General features: G+C 57.9%; 1 protein-coding gene across 3 annotated transcripts in view; it reads right to left on the reverse strand.

The window, feature by feature from the left end:
- The window catches only part of AGAP3 (ArfGAP with GTPase domain, ankyrin repeat and PH domain 3), a 141,078-nt gene that overhangs the window by 75,382 nt on the left and 52,712 nt on the right, over positions 1-12,984 (reverse strand). For all 3 annotated transcript variants that reach the window (XM_066991318.1, XM_048053331.2, XM_066991319.1), the window contains exons 3-6: positions 7,470-7,557; positions 7,199-7,284; positions 6,740-6,881; positions 4,415-4,549 (exon numbers count right to left, since the gene is read on the reverse strand). In XM_066991318.1, the coding sequence (XP_066847419.1) occupies positions 4,415-4,549; positions 6,740-6,881; positions 7,199-7,284; positions 7,470-7,557 (451 nt within the window). The remainder of the gene's footprint in view (positions 1-4,414; positions 4,550-6,739; positions 6,882-7,198; positions 7,285-7,469; positions 7,558-12,984) is intronic.

Below are 12,984 nucleotides of genomic sequence, written 5' to 3' on the forward strand. Positions count from 1 at the left end.
GCTGTTTTCTTCCTACTCTCCTCCCCTCCACCCTCTCCTCTTGCCAGCTTCATCCACTGTTTGCTGTGTGGGCATTTTCTCTCTAACGCCGACCAGGCACACCGTGCAGAGCCTGCTGCTGCCATCAAGCCCCTGGGTTCTCTGATGGCTGCCTGCGAAAGGCAGGATGCAGGACTGGCGATGCCACAGGGATGAGACAACCCCAGCTAAGACAATGTGGCCCCCAGAACTGGAACTTCACGGCCACAGCCCGTAGTTTTTAAGCCTTCTAAGAGGAGCTGATCTCCAGGGTGCAGCAGCAGACCTGGGGCAACAAATACCAAGCTCGAGAATACCTCTGCTTGCCTCCCTGAAACTGAAAGGAAAACGGCAGAAACTGCTGATTTAGCAGTGAATTTCCACCTGCTGCAAGTAAACCAAGGCTTTCAATGCAGTGCAGAGTGAGGTCTGCAAGACGCAGACCCCAATCGCAGTCAGAAATGCAGACTGGCCAGCAGGTTCCCTGGTGACACCACCACCGCTTCCAGGCGGTGCCCTACGCAGGCTGCCTGTCAGAAAAGTCCTGCTCACGCTCAGCGCAGTGACGGGGAACGAGGGTGGCTCGCTGAGCTGGCACTAGCAGGTGCTGCTTTTTTCAGTCTCTCCTTGCTCTGCGTGGAGTCTGCGTGTGTCTTCACTACCGCTTATTTGCTTGGCGACGTGACATTTGCTTGGTGAAGAACTTCGTGGACCAGAGAAGCGGGGAGCACTGATGGAGCAGCAGTAGTGGAGCAGGGGAACCCATTCAGCACTGGCTGTGGCTGGTGGAGGCCACAAGGAGTGCATGTTAGTGGGAGTTTTCTTGTCCTCTTGACACCAAAATGCAGGGTGCTGAGCAAAGACTTTTTTTCAGCCATACATTGCCATTGTGTGTGCACAAATTCATTGAACAGTTGTAGGATCAAACCTTCCCAGCAGAATTCCCATGGCAGGACATGTAGGACTGTATCTAAGAAGACCTCTCAGGAACGCTGTGGCAGCCAGAAAGCCCCTTCACACTAAGTCGACATCTGAGCACCCACAGCAGAAGTCAAAGACTGTTCCAGACATCTCAAGCAGAGCAGAGTCCAAACTAGATGAGACACGACATGAGAAGATAAGGTCCCACAGAGCAAACCTTTTTGCCTTCCAGGACAGAGGACTTTCTGCAATTCAGGACAACTTCCCGGAGTTTCATGGAAAAGGCATATTCAAGTCAGGAACTTGCCCAGTATCCAAGATACAAGCAGGTCCTATTTTAGAGGAAAAGGCAAGGTGAGAGTGGTCTCTTGGAACAGGCAGACTGCGAACATCACCAGTGGGAGAAAGCTAGGAATGCAGAAAAGATTCAGAAAAACTCATCAGCAATTGCTGCCTCTGGCCAACAGCCTGGCACAGCCACTAACCCTGGACCACGAGTGGTAACAGCGGGACTAATCGTGAGGCCAGCAGACCGCACAGCTGTCTTAGAACCCCACCAACCTTATCTGAGGCATCTTGAGGTCGGCTTTCAAGTTTCTGTTTGGTGGGCAGAGCTTCCTCCGGTTCTTGAACATCATCAGGACCTTTTCAAGGATAAGTTCTGTCGTCCCATAAGACTCTGTCTGGGATCATTTGCTCGTAAATATTTCTTTGCTCGCTACGCACAGCTCTTCGGTGTATAACCAATGAGCCCTGTCCCAGCAACTGAACCTCTGTCCGGATTCTTTGCTTGATATTTGTTTGCCAAATGTCATGTACGGTGCTGCTCTATGGATTAGCACTTGAGCATCACACACGGTATTTTAAAGCATATCATTTGCACTCTGTCCTTGACATTCTGGAGAAATCTCCCTACAGATGCCACTCAGCGGTGCGACAGCACCTATGAAATCAAAGGGGTTTGCACAACCCCTGTGCAAAAACTCTTGGCCTCTCTATGAAATGCTCCTGCCAAACGGTCCCTGAGAAGAGCCACACGCTGCCCCGGAAGATGTGCGATGCCGTCCACCCCTCTGCGGTCCCGGAGCAAACCAGTTCACAGCCGAGCAGACGGAGTGACGCCCCCCGTCACGGAGCCCACTCAGGGTACAGAAACCCACACAGCCCCACGGAGAGAGCCAGAACCACCCGTGGGCTTTCAGGCTGAAGTCCAAATCTGCACCTTACTGCTGAGAGGGGAGACAAACAGCAGCAACACTGCCAGTGCTTCAGCAGCAGGGTAGGCAATGAGGAAGGCCACCAAGCTCTGCTGTGCTCTGCCAGCTCTGCTCTCCTCTCTGGTGCTCGGGGCCCTGCGAGGACAGGACTCGCTCTCCCTGGACTCGCTGCTGAGGTGAAGCTCGGGAAGCCAGCCCCAGCAGCGGGCAGCACAGCTGCTGCCCTCCCCGTGCACGACCAGGATTGAGCCTGGGCCGTTTTTCAAGACCACCACCAAGGTAATCACTGACAACGGGCTCTTGACAGTTTGCTCTCTAACCTTTGCTTGATATAGAAATTTTCTTAAGATGAAGCCTGAGAGCTGAGGCACCCTCACACCGATGGCTTCTTGCTGTTGTCCTGGCATCCCCTAAACTCTAGGAGATTTCTGCGTACAGGAGTCTGTGAAGGCAATCTCGACAATAAAACTCTTCAACCCTACAACTCCAAAGCCAAGAAATCAGAAGCAAAGTTTCTCCCACCTCACTGTGAGCTCTGGTGCGTGTGAGGGGACCACACTGCTCTGCCCCTTAGAGCAAACTCACACCCTTGACCCTGATGAAGTTCTGAAACTAAAGCTAGTGTCCACAGGGCAGCGGGCACTACAGCGCACAGCCCAGCCCACGTCCCTCCTCCTGCTGGTGCCAGGATCACCCACAACTGTATCTGAAGACACAGGCAGACCGCCCCATCTTGTCACAGAAGCAATAACTGTGACAGCACCTGATGCTGGAAGCAACGTGGAAAGAATGAGAAGCGCACTTCCCACAGCAAATAACAAACAGCATTTCCAGGGGGGCTTCTGCCAGGCTGCACAAGAGAAATCATCCCTGGAAGCAGAAAAGGGTTAACTTCCACATCACGCACCCTTTTTTGGAGTGACTGTCAGTAGCCTGACTGCTCACAGAAAGCCTCTGTCACCCCAGAAGATACAACACGATTACAGTGGCACGCACTAACAAGCACAGTCCAGATCCCTGCACAACACAACAACAAGCTGAGCTTGAGAACAAATAGCCAGAAACTGCTCTGGGTGTAGAGGAACAGTCTCTGCTGCACCTGGGCAGAACTGAGGCCACCACAATAGCTGGTGTCAGACAGCTCTCGATGAGCCTCTGACCAGTCAGTGTGGAGATCTGAAGTTCCCAGCGCTTCCCCACGCTGAGCAGCACCGTTTGCAGACTGGGGGGCACCTTGTGAAGGAAGAGTGCTAGCCTCAGCCTTCAACCAAACACCCACTGTCATGCTAGGCCATCAGACATTAACTTGCTGTCCAAACAGGTCAGTGAGTGCTTATTGTTAGCCGAGAAAGTGGCGAGGAGGTGTTCAAGACCAGGTTAGACGAGGCCAGCAACCTGCTCTGGTGGGTGGCGTCCTTGCCTATGGCAGGGGGTTGGAACTGGATGATCTTTAAGGTCCTTTCCAACCGAACCATTCTACGATCCTATGATTCTGTCTGGCCACCCAGCTCTGCACAGACCCTTCCCAACAAGATTTCTTACAGCATTGAGCACAGCTTCCCGGCTGCACTCCAGAAGACAACGTAGAGAAGGGAAGAGGAGAATACGCGGTCCCATTACAGGTCAGGGTCTAGGTTTATCTGAGCAGATTGCAAAATCCTAGGACGTTGTATAGGATCCCTGTTCCACCTACAACATCCCTGTCATGTAGACCCAAGTCTAAGCAGAAATGCCTTTCCACACACTGTTCCCACAAGGAAAAGTTGCTCTATCTGGATGCTCTTTGCTGCTCCCCTACCCCCAGCACTCAGGGGTCCTGCTGAGCCTCCCCCTCTCCTCCACAAAATGCCATCAACCCCCTTTCTGCAGCCACACAAGTCCTCTGGCTCGTACAGACTGCCGAGCGGCACAGCCCGCCACAGGGACGCAGCATCCCCTGCAGCTCTGCTCATGCAAGAAGCAGGTCCCCAGGGGACAACCCCTGCAAGAAAGGGAGGAGAAAGGGGCCACCAGCCCTGCTATATGGTCCCTTGTGCCACGCACACAGGAGTCCTACACACACGCTGCAAGTTGCCCTCCTAGGACATGGTCTGTGCGAGTAAAGCATCTGCACTGCGTATGAGTGTGTGCCTAACTTGTTCTGCTTCACTGCAGCACTCCCCTTTAACTGGGAGCCTGGGTATGGACACTGTAAGCCTACGTGTTGGGGCAGCGCTGCTGCCCGCCTGGCCCAGACACCCTCCGCCCGCTGCGGTTACCATCCTGGAAGACTCTCTCCACGTTCAGTCCGTAGGTGGCACAGGTCTCGTAGTACGTGCAGCGCTTCAAATCGTTGGAAAGCTTCCGTGCCCGAGAGTCATCGATGACCCGGGGATTTGTGGCGCTGATGGCATCTGGAAACCAAGGGAGAGGAGGCTGAAAGCACACACCTGCGTCCCTACCCGCGTCCCAGGGCACACCCCTGGCCTCCCTCCACTCCTCACACTGATACCCACCTCCAAAGTACACCCCACGCCATACAAATGCGTAAGATAACAAAGTCCCACATTTGTAGAAATACGGATTGGTTAACGTTTTTTTTAAATGAACCTCTTTCAACTCTTTACCCACCCAGTCACTGACACCTTTGAAGACAATGGCAGAAACGAGCAGGAGATGTGGCTGGCCAGAAAAGGCAGCCTGGATGTCGGGAACAGGACACACGACCAAGAATTCACACATTGGGAACAGCGTGGCTGTTGAAGACAACTGAAGGACACCCAGAGACACCAGACAAAGAGCTTGGGGCAAAGATGTAAGCAGTGTGACCTCAGGGCCTCGTCTGCACACGGCTGCATGGTGCTGACATGCCTCAGAAGTGACTAACACCGCGTCTGTCAGTGTGCCCCTGGCCAAGGCAGCTGTAACCACCAAGTGTGCTCATCTGCAAGTCTGCCTCATTTGCAGAGTAAAATGGATTTGTCAGTCTTGATCATTTTAGCTCGTATGGCCATACTCTACAGATTAAAGAACCAAAAGGGAGAAATCATCTTCAGTTAATCGGGAAGGATGGCTCTGCTAGGATGCACTCACGGGTAGGGTCTTCGTGGACAACACTAAAACATAAGCTTAATTTCTATCCCAGTTAGCTACTCCTTGCTCACGCATTTTGGAAAACCTACCTTCCCAGGAGGAATCTGATCTGAATTCCTTGGAGTCATGCCAAGGACAAGCCAGAGCTGAAAATGAACCCTCAAGAGGAGCTGAGGAAATACTGGGACTTGCATTATACAGAAGTCCTCTCCGAGCTGCCTAGCGGGCTGCTCTGTACAACTGCACCAAGGCTGTGAACTCAGGCTGGCTCTGAGCCAGGCACAACCACCATCACGGCCCCCTCCGCCTTATCCTGAGCCTCCACTCCCAGCATGTGCCTGCACCCCCAGCCCGGTCCCAAAACAGGATCCCTTGGTCCTAAACTAATTACACAATCTTGGAATACCTGAAGTTTAACAAGTTTTTTCTACACTTAATTTGGGGTTCAGAGTAGGCTCCCTGAGACTCCTTTCCTGGTGGCACTGCCTGCTCCCAGCCTAAGAGGTTCTTTGCAAGGAACTGGTTGCATTGCTCAGGAACTGGGTCCTGCCAAGACTTTTTTCCTGTGTCCTCCGTCCCCTGCTCCCTCTCTCTCTGTTGTCACCATTGCATCCAGAGAACTTGTGCAGGCTCCCTCCTGCCTGTGCTTTACATCTACAGACAAGAAAGACACCCAGTTCGCAGGCATGGAGCTCAGAGGCCGGCAGCGATGATCCATGCCTCCTGGGCACTGCAGTTCGGCTTTCAGATGCCGGGCTGCCCCAGCACACGCTGCAGGATGCAGGGATCCAGCTCAAGGGCTGCTTCTCTCCCAGCAGCTCCCCTGCCCAGGAGCCTGCTGCGTGCCGGGGGCTCCAGGCGCCTGCGCCTTCCCCACCCCCTCGCTACTGCCCAAAGCTGCCTCCAGCCCCACGCCGCCACGGCACGGCAGCTCCCGCGCTGCCTGACCCCCGCCCAGCGCAGGGGAGGAGGAGGAAGGCAGCTCTGGGCTGCTGCTGCTCTCCACGTCCACACGTGGGCTGGCAGCACCGCAGGGGAGATGGCGCTCAACCGCTCAGGCCTCTCTTTGGGAGCTGAAGGCAGGCCGTCATCCCTCAAACCCTTCCTGCTGCAGCTCACCCCAGAGGGATGAAGAGCAGTGCATCAGCACGAAATCCTTCAACTGCCAGGCCCCGACTCCTGCCCTCGGCTCAGCCACTGCAGACAGGAGCCAAGGGAGGCGGGCAGAGCCGGGAGGTGCAAGCATTTCCAAGAGGAAGGGGCTCAGTGGTGAAGCGAAGCAGCTCTCTGCAGGAAAGCTGGGATGTTCTGAGAAGGCACGAGCCAGCTCCTCCAGGGCCCTGAACCAGGGGCCTCTCAGCGACCCTGTCCCAGTGCAGTTTATCAGCACCAGGCAGTGAGACCAGGACTCCCCGGGCCCTCGCAAGGCCCACACCCCTGCTCCTTTGGCACATTTACACACCGCAGGGGTAGGGGGCTGTGGGGAGGACGCCCAGCCGTCCCGCGCTCACCCTGCGTGCCCACCAGCACCATCGGCACCTCCGCTGTGTTCCGGTAGCTGCACAGCCGCAGGTAGTAGTTGTACACCGTCTGGAAGCTGATCTCGTCCTCCAGGCTGAAGACGAACACCACGGCATCGACCCAGGCGGCAAACTGAGGGCAGGAGACACAGCGCCCGTTAGCATCCAGCCCCGCGCCCCGTGCTCAGGGCCGGCAGCACCCAGCAGGTACGGGACGCTGAGCCTGGGCTCGGACACACACAGCCCAGGCCCCACGCTCCCCGGCACCATGGGGAGGCCTGGGGCCGGCAGTCACCATACAGGCGGCCTCCGCTCGGGCCTCGCAGTCCGTACGTTCTCCCACGAATGGGCTCCCCGGGGCGGCAGCCGGGCTGGGTCTTCCCCAGAGACCTGCTAATCCTTCTAGCGCACCAGAGTGGGAAGGGACAGAGGGAGGCACAGATCTCCTACCTGCAGCTCAGGGGGGCCCCCTTCATCTCGAATCAGCAGCAAGTAACTCTGACCATCCACTACGATCTCCTTCTTAAATCGGCCACCTTGAGAAGAGAGCAAAGCGGCAGCTCGAGTGAGAGGGGGAGCGCACGCAGCGAGACCCGCGGTGGGAGCCGGGGGGGCTGCGGAGCCCAGCGGCAGGGGCAGAAGATGTGCGAGATGGGGGTCGCTGCTGAAGCCAGGAGGGGAGCGAGGACCCCAGCCACCCACCCCCGAAACCAGACCTTACCCTCTGGAGACTCCTCCTGCACGTAGGTGCCGGTCAGGTAGCGGTGCACGAGGGCAGACTTGCCGCTGGACAGGTTCCCCACGATGCCCTGAAAGAAAGGCAGGCGTGACCCCGGGGCAGCCCGGCCATTCCCCGCGAGGTGACAGCATCAGCGCCACCCACGCCTGCGCAGACCGAGGGTGGCAAGGCCGCCGGTCCCGCCCGGAGCAGGCACAGCCCCAGACCCCCTGCCTGCAGCCCCCTGCTCCTCTGTCCCCCGAGCGGCAGTCAGCTCACAAGGGAGCAGAGCTCTCCTCCCAGCCCGCGCACCCCACGCTTTCAAGCATTCCAGCTCCTGACGAGGCCCGACACAGAACGAGGGGCGAGCCTGGCCGTGTGGCTGGGCACAGCCGCTGCCCCCGATACCGGCAGCAAGGCGCGGCGCTGGCTCCTCGCTGCGGCGGTGACAGTGCTGCAGCAGCGTGCGTTTCCCAGTGGAGCTGGCTGCACTGCCTGCGAAGAAAGACACCCAGCACTCATTTATCATTGAGCTGGCAAATAAAGATACCTGGCACCGACTTTTTACTGGGTTGAAACGCACTAGGCTAAGGCTCTAAGTCTGGATCACCCCGCAGATTTGCTTCAAAAGGAACACAGCCGTCCCAGGATGGGCCAGCCAGACACCCGGTTTTCTTCCTAACATCAGCATTTTCCCAGTGGTTTGAAAAACTTCCAGCGCTTCAGGGTTTGCAAGTGGACTTGCCTGCTGATGGGACAGCAGTCGTGGGGTAAGGAGGCATCTGCTGCCACCCCCGCAAGCAATGCAGCTCAGGCTGCTCAGTTTACATCCCAGAGCGCAATGCAGGCAAGGGCACAGCGCAGCTCGTGGAGTGGCTCCTGCGGCACGCAGCATCCCACCTCGCACCCCTCTCGCCTCAGCGGCAGCGCTGCTCTGATGCCGCTGGAGCAGGAATGCCGGGGAGATGCAGAGCCACACGCAGCACACTCCTCTCTGCCTGCTGCCAGCGCCCCAGGCCCGTGGAGAGGCTGTTGGCCAGGAGCTGGACAAGCTGCTCCTAGCTCGTTCCTTAAGTGGGCCTGCGCATCAAAACCCTTGCAGGTGAAGAAGGCAGGCAGGCACCTGCAAAACGCTTATTGTGCAGCCGTCCGGGAAGCCAGGGCCATGGCTCACCCTACCTGGGCAAAGGAGGCTCCTGCTCCTCTTCCACACAGCGTCCCCAAAGCATCCAACTTACCTTTGGCTTTGGCAGCCTGACTTCACCATGGGGCTGCTCGCGCACAAACAGCCCCTGCTGCAGGCACTGCACCTCCCTGTGTCAGTGCCACGCTCCCAGTTCTCCCACAAAGACACCCCTGGGGTGCGTGTCCAAAACACCAACTCTGCCATCTGAGCACTGACCCGCACTGCCCAGCACAACCGAGAGCCTGGGAGCTCCTCCGTTACTGAAGGCTTCCTCTTGGCTCCGCCGAATATGTGACTCCAACAGACTTTTTGTGTTATTCACCACACTATCCATCCAAATGCTTTGCAGGCATCCTCCTTCCCCACCCCCAAAATCAGTTACAAGGGATTGTGAGGACTTGCTGTTTCACTAGGACTAAGATCTCTCGTGGATGTACCAGGAGGAAGCCACCACAGACGTCCCCACGAAGATGCCCCAATAGGGATGCTGTGTTTCCAGAAAACCTAACATCCCCTACACATCCAGAGCTGCCTCACAGCAAACACACAGTGATGCTAAAGCAATTGGGTTGCTGCCCCCCAGGCCTATGCAGCGCACAACTGACCTTTCGCCCTTCTCACACCTGCAATCGGACCAGACCATGAGATTCCCTGAGCACACGGAAGGTATCAACATTTGCTGGAAATACAAGGGTCTCTGGTCGCAGGAAGGCCCAGGTGGACATACAGAACCTTTATGATGAATAAATTCTTTACTGTGAGGGTGCTGAGGCACTGGAACAGCTTGCCCAGAGAAGCTGTGGACGCCCCATTCCTGGAAATGCCAGGCTGGATGAGGCTTTGAACAGCCTGGTCTAGTGGGAGGTGTCCCTGCCCATGGCAGGGGGTTGGAGTTAGGTGATCTTGTAGGCCCCTTCCAACCCAAACCATTCCACCATTCTACGAATATTTTAAGCAGGCACACAGCACTGAAAAGCTAACAGTCTTCACGAAAGCAGCAAGCACCCATATGCATGGGACACAAAATCAAAATCCTAAATCCTGTCACTCGGCTGCAAGTGTTGCCTGGGTATCGAAAACGGGCAGAAGGCACGGCAGTGCCAAAGCTCTCCCTGAGCCTCCCCAAAGAGCCCTGAGGGCTGCAGTGCGCCCACCTGCCTTGGGGAGCAGCCCCGTGGCTCCTGGAGCAGGACGGACCCGGCTGCAGGCTCCGTGCTGCCAGCACACAGCACGCTGACAGCCCAGGACACCCAAATTTCCACGGAAACCTCACACCAGCCCAGCAGAGGACATGGCACCACGTCACGTTGCGCCACGAGGGGACAAGGGGACCCGAGCCCCACAGCTTCGGGTTGGAGAGCTGCTGCGGTCAGGCTGCGCCTGCTCCCGGCTTGCCAAGGTGAAGCCCACCTCCCCTCCTGGCACAGCCCCCGCCGGCGCCCGGCTGCAGCACCCGCAGAGGCAGCCAGCCGCCCGCGGCGGCACGGGGCTCCACAGCCCCCAGCCTCACCCGCTCCCCCGGTGCTGCCCCTCGGGAGCTGTCGGTGTGACCGGGAGCAGGCGGTGCAGCCCGACGCCGTGCCCAGCGCTGTGCTCAAAGCTCCCGGAGCGGCCTGAGTCCAGCACCACACACAGCCGTGCCAGCACCAGAAGCGGGAGGGCGAGGAGAGAGGAGTGGCTGGGAACAGGAAAGCTGCCTTGCCACCCTGAGAGGTGCACGGCGTGCCTCTTACAGGCAAGCAGACGAGCTGGAGGCGTGAGTCACCGCCAGGCAGGTTTTCCAGCTTTGCACTGGGCAGCCCGACAGGCGGGAGCTGCCCGCCGCACCGTGGCTCCTGCTGTGACGGCCGGGCCCAGCGGAGCGCCCGGCGCAGGGGGTGCTCGGGGCCGGCCCCCGGCCCGCTGGCCACACGGGGCCCGCAGGCACAGGAACGCTCCCAGGGGCGTGCCTGGGCCGACCACGGTGCTGCCGGTGCCGTCACCCGCGACAGCAGCTGAAGATCAGACAGACAGACGAGGCGTGTGCGGAACTAACCGCAGGTAACCTGCACGCTCCTGGAGCCAAACGGCCCCTGGAAGCCCACGAACGCTGCTGCGAACAGAGGCCACGGCCCTCTTCCAGCGGAGCCCTGCCCACCCGCACGCCCTTCGGTGGCAGCAGCCGCCGGGGGCAGGGGGCACAGACAGGAGAAAAGCGCGGTGCCGCTGGCTCGCGGGGCTCAGCCCGGCCCAGGCCGGCCGCTGCTTCAGCCCTGGGGGAAACCTTTGGAAAACAGAGGGTCCCCCAAGGCTCCCTGACAGCCAGGTGCCACACACCATCAGAAATTAGACACTCGAACAGTATTTAGTTCTCTAAAACTTGTACGGAGACTGGTTTTAAGGCAACAAAGTATGATGTGAACTCCTGACCTGTCTTGCCGAAATGACCTTCTGCTTTGTCTCCTCCTCGGGCCCACCTGGTGTTACAGGTGAGGAACAAGCTGTCAGAGGCAGCGAGCCAAAGTAAAACGTGGTGTTCAGGAACCGTGCAGATCTCTGTATCAAGGCATGCCGGAGGAATCAGGGAACGCACCCGGACGGCAGCAGCCAGCGAACGGCCGGCGCCGCTCGGGAGCCCTGCCTGCAGGCGTCGGTCTGCGCCCTGCCCGCGGCTCTCGCCTGCACCGCGCCGCTCAGCGGGCCGGGAGCTGCAGGTAGAACTGCGGGGCCTAGCTTAAGTACATCGAGCTCTTAAAAACCTTTGGATAAAGTACAGTGACCACTTGTGGTGCAAACGGGAACAGGACCAATGACAAGACAACTCCTGTGGGAGAGGTGAAGGAGCCGGTTTGTGCCTGTGGATGGAGAGGGACGCAGGCTGCAGCAGATGCATCGTGTGCTGTAAAAGGGAAGCCCCGACGAGACTGTGGCTTTCCACTCAGAGAACTGTGAACCTTGGCTCACAGGCCCAGGTCTCCGTTGAGGATAAGGACTGGCAGATCAGAGACAGAGCGGGTGCTTTGTGCAAGCTTCCCCCACCCCCTGCGGTGTGCTCTGCTGCTCATCAGAAGGCTCCGCGCTGGCCCTGTGCTGGGGTGTCTTGGTTTCAGACGTTTCCATGGGGCTCGCGGTGCACTCGGTGCAGTCTCGCTCACAGGACCGGGAAGCGGGTGCTGTGCTGCAGGAGCCGTCCCCATGGCGCTGCCACAAGGCCCCGCTCCCCGCGCACGCCTGCCTGCACCGAGCGCACCGCTGCCAGGGGGGCTGAGGGGAGGGAGAGCTGCTCGGGAGCCAGGAGGCAGAAAGGCCACGGGAAGTTCCTTGCAAAGTTTTGGACGTTCAGCGGTGCCTGTATGGACTCCAGGATGGCGACATGTGGAGCACAGTCATGCAAGTTTGCGACAGCTCAGTGCGCTCACTCAAAGACCCATCTGCCTGGAGAGACCTGAAGAGAGGAGCTGGACCTGTGACTGATGAGGACAGCCGCACCGCTGGGGTGGATGAGACAGAAGCAAAAGCCCAGAGAGCTGGGGAAGAGGCACAGCAGTGCTGACATACCACGGAGCAGCCGCGCCACAGCAGCATGGTGCTGAGCTCGTCCCTTTGGCACCCACCCAGGAGCTCTGGACCTTGCCAAGCCTTCCTTGTCCCTGTGTGCTGTCCAAGGACGCCCCACACCGACTGCCATGCCCAGACGGCAGCAGGAGCAGCTCTGTCGTTAGACGCCTTCTTCCCTTGGGCAGACCCAGGAATCCCGGAGACGACCGTCCCCCTGCAGCCAGCTGCCGCAGCAGAGCCCCGGGGACACAGCAGAGAGGGGCACAGCCCCGCACCGCCGGGAACCAGCCCTCCGAGCGGCTTCAGCTCTTAGAAGAACCGCATCAGCCGGATGAAACTCCAGAGAAGCAGAGATTCCCAGAGGTCATGGAAAACACAGGAAAAGGTTTCTGTAGGTTCAGAACGAGCTGAAGGCTTTAGGTTTGTTTAGCTTGCAGCACTGCTTTGCGGCCTGCACACTGTTAACGTGTCAGAAGGCAATACACAGAATAGCTGCAAGAATATTTTTGAACAGACACTCACTTCACAAGCCAAACTAACAACTGAATATTCAAAGTTTGTTTCAATTTATACTTAACTGCAGGTGAGAACAACTGTGGCAGCATGCTGCTTGTATGTTTTGCAAAAACGCTTCTTGTTCTTGAGATTAAGATTGAAAAAATTAATCTTGAAAGGGCTCAAGGGAGACATGCCCAACAGGCTTCAAAAGGAGTTACAGGCTGCTGCAGAGAGCGCAAGAAGAGCGAAGCGCTGGAGCAGACTGCCGAGGTGCCTAAGAACAGCCAGGCACACGTG

This window comes from Anser cygnoides, chromosome 2 (genome assembly GCF_040182565.1).
Source record: "Anser cygnoides isolate HZ-2024a breed goose chromosome 2, Taihu_goose_T2T_genome, whole genome shotgun sequence".
NCBI lineage: Eukaryota > Metazoa > Chordata > Aves > Anseriformes > Anatidae > Anser > Anser cygnoides.